This window comes from Eucalyptus grandis, chromosome 7 (assembly GCF_016545825.1).
Source record: "Eucalyptus grandis isolate ANBG69807.140 chromosome 7, ASM1654582v1, whole genome shotgun sequence".
Taxonomy (NCBI): Eukaryota; Viridiplantae; Streptophyta; class Magnoliopsida; order Myrtales; family Myrtaceae; genus Eucalyptus; species Eucalyptus grandis.
Window position 1 is genome coordinate 8,687,880 of NC_052618.1, and position 8,302 is coordinate 8,696,181.

Below are 8,302 nucleotides of genomic sequence, written 5' to 3' on the forward strand. Positions count from 1 at the left end.
ATGATCTACAGCTCCAAGATCTACATACCTATCTTTTCCAAGCTATACGCTCGTAGCCCTTGGTGCCTTGACTCGCTCACACTCATGGTAGAACACACGTCTAGATCAGGTGGGAAGGAAGAGATCCTGCCCGTTTTCTACAATGTGGAACGGTCTGATGTGAAGCTGGAAACTTCACTCTACAGACGCGCTCTGGACACTCACGAGAAGAGCTTTGGCAATGAGAAAGTCGAGCGGTGCAAGAAGGCTCTTGTGGTGGCTGGTAATGTCAAGGGATGGGAACGAAGCTCATATGAAAGGTATATTACATCCGTCTTCTTCTTTTCTCGTCGGTTTCTTCTGATTTGTTTGCTCAATTGACCACAAAACAGTCGAGAATGTCAGGAAAAGGAAACTCGACAACCTTTTTCCTGCAGAAAATGCAAACGTTGGTCGACTCCGCTGTACTCTTAATTGACCCCGTTTCCACAACATATCTCAGCTTGGCTCAGTGAACTCTCTTTAAAAGTTCGTTCTATTTCATCCACATGATCGTGTCATTCTGTAGTTCAATCCATGATTGAGTGATATTTTTAATCCAATGGCAAACTGTGACAATATAATCCATTGGTCAGACTAAATACTTGCTGTGGTGGCATTATCCCTCGTTCATCCAATTACTAAACATCAGCGTAGTATGTTTAATATATATCTGCATGAGCTAAATCTTATTCTGCAGTTAAGGATCAGTGATCTTTTAGCACATCCAAGTCGTCGTTTTATTATGTAGGGCGTCGGGTGGTAGATTTTTAGAGTGCACCTGCCAATGGTTTGGAACTGAGATTTTTTCTATCTTGGCAGTGAAAATGAACTTTTCACATCCATCGTTGGAAATATTTTGTATAAGCAGATGATAGAGCTGAATTGTGTTTTTGAAGGTCAACGCATTGGTCATAATCCCAAGTTATCTTACAGGACCTCGGTATATTTCTTTGCTCCTATTCTCCTCTCTTTTCCAGTACTCTCCTAAAGGTTGTTACTGTTGATGAAGTTTGTTTCAGCTGAAGTGTGTTTTACATCCAAATGACAAAAAGTCTAATCATCGTGAAATATTTTTACATGATTATGCAGTCGTCGTAAAGTTAGAATATAATAGAAAAAAGAAGGCAAAGCATGAACTGAAACTAGAAGAGAATTGATGCAAGCCTAGGGTAGGCTTTCTCAAACAGCAGGATCGGGAGAGTGACTTGCGCACAAGAAACGGGACGAACAGAAATTTCAGCACTGCGCAAGCTCAGGAGAACAGTCGTATCTTTGTTGATACATATCGGATCGACCTGATTCCAAATCCAAATGAACAAAGACTTCTGGATCTACAATTTCTCAGTTTTGGGTTTTCTGAAATAAGCACTGTAGGATGGTCGAAATTGGGTTGGAAATAACGAACAGAATAGGAAAAGATAAAAACTCCATTGGTTGCTCTTCTAGGCCTCCAAGGAAGTTGAGGGGCACCGATTCTTCTAGATCGATGACTGCAACTCTTCAAGGATGCAGATTTTAAAAGCTCCAACTCTTCAAGGACGGAGTGAAAACTCTTCTAGGTTTTCAAGGATATGAACTCTACAAGGTTCACAATGCTTGCTTCAAGCAAAGCTTTTCATTTATCAAAATTCATCAAAAGTTATCTGTCTTCTACAAGAAATTGGGCTTATATATCATCAAAGAAATAAAGATAGAGCAATGAAACTAGGAGAAATAAAGGAGCATTGAAACTAGGAGATATAGTAAAGGGCATGGAAACTATAAACTAGTAAAAGTGTCACGCGAGCTTCCAAGGTGTCTTTCAAGCTTCCGGGATGGACTTACGATGTCGATACAGCTTCTCGGTTTCGTCAAGCTTGAATGCGGGCTGATCTTTTTGGTCGAGAGAGCTGGTCTTTAATGCGGGCTGCATCATCCTCCCCATCTTTAAAAGAATTCGTCCTCGAATTCTCACCATCATCATCAGAAGAATCTCCCACCCTACTAGGTGCCAACGTAATCTTCTTGCCTCCTTCAAAAGAATATGTATTTCGATAACCATCATGTATAGTCCTCTTATTGAATTGCCATGGTCGACCAAGAATAATGTGACTAGCATCTATCGGTAGAACATCACACCATATATTGTCATTATAAACAGAACCAATGGACAAATTAACTAGGCATCGTTTTGAAACAGTTACCTCAGCACCTATCTTCAACCACAACATTTTATAAGGCGTAGGGTGCGTTTTAATTCCAACTTCAGCTTGTTTGCTGCTACTTCAGAAATTATATTCTCACAACAACCAGAGTCAATAATTAATTGACACACCTTTCCCATGATTGTGCAAGCGGAATGAAAAATATTGGTATGCAACCACCTATCTCCAGTGTTGTCTCGAGGAGTAGGAAAATTTTTCCTCACCATAAGAAGTTCGCCAGTGTCAGTATGCACTATTTGTTCATCATCTGCAGCTTCTTCATCATTTTTCAACTCCTCTTCAAGTGGATTCTTAGCATTCTCATCAGAATCATCATCCACCAAAAAGGCTAAACCGGCTGGTCGATTCTTATTGATTCGACAATTGCTAACACGATGACCCAACTCCCCACAAGAATAGCAACGTATTTCGGACGTAGCAAGTTGCTTCGAAACATGGGGCTGAGTAGAAGGCTTACTAGCATATTGTTGTCTCTGAGAACGAGAGCGCTCTATTTTGAGTGCCCGTTGGTGTGCATCTCCTAAGTCCCAAATGTCGAGGACTTCCAAGGCGTCTTGAATGTAAAATTGAAGACCGTTCAAGTATTTGTTCACAAGCACCTCCTCCGGATCTTGGATATTGTTACGAATCACCAACTCATTGAATTCATTGGTGTATTGGTCCACCGTTCGTGTACCTTGTTTTAGATTTTGGTACCATTGGTAGAGCTCTCTCTTATATCCTTTGGGAAGAAAATATTTTTGAATCTTGCCCTCCATCTTTCTCCACGAAGTGACTGGTGCTTTGCCAACGCCTTGGCGAGTTTGTTTTTCACGTCTCCACCAAGCAATCGCCTTGCCTCGGAATCGCATAGCAATGATCCCAACGCGACAATTCTCCGGAACATTTCGATGCTCAAACACCTCATTCACAAGTGTTAGCCAATCAACAATTTCATCAGGAGACTCATTACCTGTAAATTCTGGAACATCTTTCTTGATTTCCTTTTCCCAATCTGGCTCACGAATATGTTGTAAACGATGTCGAACATGCCTCCGATCGTGCATAGATTGAACACTCTCCGAAGAGGAAGAGTCACCATGGGAATCTTCAGTCCTGGAACGGGGTGGAGAATTATTTGCTTCAACCCTCAAACGCTGAACTTCTTGCGTCAATTCATCAATTTGTTGTTGCATATTCTCAGCGAGTGTGTGCAATTCATTGAGGGGAACGGTTCTGCCGCCACGATGTCTAGCTTGTCTTGGAGGCATTGTCCTCTCCTCCAAAGCTCTGATACCAAATGATGCAAGCCTAGGGTAGGCTTTCTCAAACAGCAGGATCGGGAGAGTGACTTGCGCACAAGAAACGGGACGAACAGAAATTTCAGCACTGCGCAAGCTCAGGAGAACAGTCGTATCTTTGTTGATACATATCGGATCGACCTGATTCCAAATCCAAATGAACAAAGACTTCTGGATCTACAATTTCTCAGTTTTGGGTTTTCTGAAATAAGCACTGTAGGATGGTCGAAATTGGGTTGGAAATAACGAACAGAATAGGAAAAGATAGAAACTCCATTGGTTGCTCTTCTAGGCCTCCAAGGAAGTTGAGGGGCACCGATTCTTCTAGATTGATGACTGCAACTCTTCAAGGATGCAGATTTTAAAAGCTCCGACTCTTCAAGGACGGAGTGAAAACTCTTCTAGGTTTTCAAGGATATGAACTCTACAAGGTTCACGATGCTTGCTTCAAGCAAAGCTTTTCATTTATCAAAATTCATCAAAAGTTATCTGTCTTCTACAAGAAATTGGGCTTATATCATCAAAGAAATAAAGATAGAGCAATGAAACTAGGAGAAATAAAGGAGCATTGAAACTAGGAGATATAGTAAAGGGCATGGAAACTATAAACTAGTAAAAGTGTCACGCGAGCTTCCAAGGTGTCTTTCAAGCTTCTGGGATGGACTTAAGATGTCGATACAGCTTCTCAGTTTCGTCGAGCTTGAATGCGGGCTGATCTTTTTGGTCGAGAGAGCTGGTCTTTAATGCGGGCTGCATCAAGAATGCAAGTCATCGGCCGAACGTTGAAGTAGCTTGCATATACTTCAATTTTTAAGAATGAGGGAAGTTGTGTAGGCGCTGAAAAGAATATTTGGCTTTCCCCCTTTACTTTTTTAGCATAGAGGTGCAGCTCTTAAGATGCCGAGTCTATTTGAATTTCTTAGATATTTCCTAACTCCTAGAGTGCAAATGGGAGGCCCACATGGTGCTCTTGAATATACTCGTCGAAATAGAATTTAGAGATTGCGAAATAATTCACGCTACTTTGAATGTTGACATCGACATGGTTCTTAAGATAAGAAGTCTTCAATACTAAATAAGAATCAAACTTAGCTACCAAAGAAAAATCAAATTTTAAATGCTGAAAGTAAAAGAACTTAGAGATTGCAGCTTTATGTTAGGTGGATCAGCAATGCATCAAACTTGACTTTTTGATACAGCAATACCTCTAGATATATATATATATATTAGTACCATTAACTTTTCAGTATTTACCTGCCAAATGACCATCTTGGTCCCTCGCAGAAGCATCTCTGAAATGCAACTATACTTATATAGCCTACCACTGTTTTCTTCTAAAACAACTCAGTCAACTTATTGCATCTCCCATCACCACAGCCTTATGGAGCTGCCACCTTCAGCGCATATCCTATTAGCTTCTTTGCCACTTCTGATAGTTCAGTATATTAGAGGATTGAGAAAGTTCTCATGGTTCTTTTTCTTTTTTTTTCTTTGTTTGGTGGACTCTGATATGAGCTGATTATACACAATTGTTAATTAAGTGGTGAATTCTTATAGTAGTGTCAATTCATTGATTTCAAGACACTTACTAGTTGGGGTGCCATAATCATATTATCTAGTATAGAATACAATGGGTAAGACGATCTAGCTCTTAATGCTGTGCACTTTGTTTGAGGAAGGATTGTTAGTATTACGGGAAAAACTAAACAGAGTAAAAATGTCCAAGCAATTACAATAAATGAAGATAGAAATAGTGGGACTGGAGGATCAATAGAAAAATGTTGTTTAAGAAATAAAACCACAAATAGATGACATGCCAGATTAGAAACTCTCTCTGTTTTGACAGGAAACTAGCAAAAGAGCATTTTTAAGTTGTAAATAGTATCATAGCTTTCGCGTTTCCTGGAAAGTGAAAACTTCAGATCAACTGCCGTGATGATAGTTTGCACTTTGAGAAGGAAGTCTGACGTATTTACTTCTATTTTCACAGAAAAATTAAGGCAATCTTTACTTCTAGACACTATATTCAAGTGGTTTTTGCATTTTATTGCTTTTACCATAGGCCTGTCATTGATGTGTCAAATTGTTAACTTTCTTGATGGCTGACAATTTTCTATGCTGGTTTTAGTTTTTGGTGTTGATTTACATGTGTGCATGGGTGCGTGTTGTACTTGGCAGAAAAACGACAAGAGATGTGTGTATGGGAGTGGACTTTACAGTCGAAGGAGCACAATGAAACAAGGGAAAAAAAGAAGCTTTAATTATTTAATTGTTGTTGCACAAGGAAGGAGAAGAGCTTACAACCGACTTAAACATTAGAAAATCTCTACTCAAGTCATAGATTTTTTCGGTTCTTTTTTTCCTTCGCGGATTTCCACCTCCAGAGCTTTGTAATCCTTGTTGCAGAGAGATTCTTTATGGATCCTTCTACACACGCTTTAGTGGATTCCAGACACTTCCACTGCCGCCCGAGGATTAGAATTTTCGAAGGATTTTTCTAGACTTTTAAAGCATATTGCTATACTAGAAAAATCTTGGATCAGAATTTTTAACAGTGGAAGCAGTGTGTGATGGGATCGTTCAAATTACATTTGTGTTTTCTTCCACTTTCTGTGGCATTGAATCTGAGTCGTTATAGATCTTGAACATCTAAATGAGATCTCAAGGGTAGACTCCTACTAGATTTATCCCCACGGCGATTCAGAGATCGTCCCTGATAAGGCTGGTAGTTAACTTTCTGGCTTCCTTTTCAGACTATAAAGGGCAAGAAACGAGGTATGCTAGTCAGATTAGGCTTTTTGATGATTAGTAAGCCAGAATTACTTAATAGATTTTTTCATAGACAGGAGGTTTACTATGGGATCTTTAGCTTAAATGAGATGTATGGGGTGAATGATTGTGTTGGAGGAACTTCAGTGGAGATTATCTTCCACAACCTATCTACTCTATCGGCTAAACATTAGTTATAACATCTCAACTAGCAAGACATATGATTGATTGGCAGGCACATTCAAAATACATGTTTCAGAGAATGGCCTTATCATCTGGAACTTACAGTACCTCTTTGTATTTCTTAACTTCTCTTCCCCTCTCTACTAACTGACATTCTCCTTGAGTACCTTTATAGGAGCCTGAAGACAGTCAAGAATAAAAAATAATGGAATTATTGGAACTGGAAGCAAACGATGTACGAATTGTTGGAATCCATGGGAAAGATGGTATTGGAAAGACCACTATTGCCAAGATCATCTATGACAAAATATCCCATCTCTTTGACGCTTGCAGTTTTCTTATGGAGATTAAAGAAACAATGCAGCAACCTGGTGGTGTTCAGTATCTTCAAACCAAGTTGATCTTTGATATTTGGAAAAGAGAGTATGAGGTTGCTTCTGCTTTCAAAGGAGTACGATTTTTGAAAGAAATATTTAGGAGTATGAAAGTTCTCATTGTTTTTGATGATGTAGAAACAGGGACCCTCCTCAAGAAGTTTGTAGGAGCTAAGCTTGATTGGTTTGGTTCTGGAAGTAGAATAATTGTCACCTCAAAAGAAAGCAGAGTTCTTCAAGGGTTTGTTGCTCAAGGGTTAGCTTGTACTTACGATGTTAGTCCGATGGATGACAATCTAGCATTCGACTTTTTCTGGCAGTGTGCAGCAACCGGAAAGAGTTATACACTACGTTCTTATGTTAAAAGTGCAATCGATATAGTGAAGGCTGCGAAGGGACTTCCACTACTTGTCGAAGTTTTTGGTTCTTTTTTGCAATATAAAGGACTGGAAGAATGGATTAAGTTCAAAGATCTCATACAACACTTTCAGGAAGATTACCAGAAGATTCTGAGCGTAATTTATGAAGCATTAGATCAAAAGCAAAAGCAGATGTATCTTGATATTGCATGTTTCCCTCCGGATGTGGATTGTAGGATTGCCTCACATATGTGGCATCATTATGATCGTCCTAGTGATGAAATCAAGGTTCTTCGTCGTATGTTCCTAATAAAAACGGAAGAAAATAAAATGGGCATGCATATCATGCTGAGGTGCCTTGCCAGGGAGATTATTCGCGAAGGTTTCCATAATCCAGGAACAGGTGTTGGATTGTACGGTCCTGCCTTAGCCCAGGGCACGGACAAGGGGAAAAAGGTATGTCGGAGGAAAAAAGTAGCATTTAGGCCTTAATTTATTTTTTGATTTTCTTTCATGGGTGAAGCATGGGACTTTTAGTCATTTATAGTAATTATTTTATAGTCTGAATACTTCCACATGTTTCTATACTTGACTTTTATGGTCCTTCATACAGGAAACAGACCACCTTAACACTGAAGAGGCAGGCTTTGAGTTCTTGCCAAACACGACGTTTCTCTGCTTGGGTCGCGCCAATGTTGGTGGACAATTTGCAGGTGCCTTATTGAACGTTCGGTGGCTTCATTGGCAAGGGTGCCCTCAAGACGCGATCAGCATTCATTTAGAGAAAAACGAGAACTTAGTTATTCTCGATCTCTCATGGAGTAAGGTTACAGAATCCTGGGGAGGTTGGAAAGGAATTAAGGTGGGTTTATAGCTCATTTGCTGTTGTGTTTGTGTTGGCCATTAAGGGTGCGCATGATAAAATTTCTGTTTCTCGATTTCTCTATTTCTCTGTTCCCCGGAACAGGTTTGGAACAGAAATCTGTTTGGTAACGTAATCTGATTTCTCTATTTCTGAAACAGATTTCTATTTCAGAAATAGAGAAATCGAAGAAATCAGAAGCTGAAATTTTTAGTTTCTCAGTTTCTGAAACAGAAATAGAAAATTTTTT

General features: G+C 39.6%; 2 protein-coding genes across 2 annotated transcripts; both read left to right on the forward strand.

Moving 5' to 3' along the window:
* On the forward strand, positions 1-1,119 carry LOC104454876 (disease resistance protein RPS6-like). The gene is made up of 3 exons (XM_039317378.1): positions 1-299; positions 841-961; positions 1,111-1,119. Exons 1-3 carry the CDS (start codon positions 1-3, stop codon positions 1,117-1,119), a joined length of 429 nt encoding a protein of 142 aa, XP_039173312.1.
* A 5,543-nt stretch (positions 1,120-6,662) lies between these two features.
* On the forward strand, positions 6,663-7,972 carry LOC120295804 (TMV resistance protein N-like). The gene is made up of 3 exons (XM_039317379.1): positions 6,663-7,646; positions 7,804-7,884; positions 7,940-7,972. Exons 1-3 carry the CDS (start codon positions 6,663-6,665, stop codon positions 7,970-7,972), a joined length of 1,098 nt encoding a protein of 365 aa, XP_039173313.1.
* Positions 7,973-8,302: the final 330 nt, after the last annotated feature.

Bases quoted from the DNA above. Each gene is read 5' to 3' on its own strand.
- LOC104454876 (XM_039317378.1), top strand. From the start codon at position 1: ATGATCTACAGCTCCAAGATCTACATACCTATCTTTTCCAAGCTATAC. The intron at 300-840 runs GTATATTACATC...CTATCTTGGCAG, and splicing joins GAACGAAGCTCATATGAAAG to TGAAAATGAACTTTTCACAT.
- LOC120295804 (XM_039317379.1), top strand. From the start codon at position 6,663: ATGGAATTATTGGAACTGGAAGCAAACGATGTACGAATTGTTGGAATC. The intron at 7,647-7,803 runs GTATGTCGGAGG...TCCTTCATACAG, and splicing joins GCACGGACAAGGGGAAAAAG to GAAACAGACCACCTTAACAC. The intron at 7,885-7,939 runs GTTGGTGGACAA...TTCATTGGCAAG, and splicing joins TCTGCTTGGGTCGCGCCAAT to GGTGCCCTCAAGACGCGATC.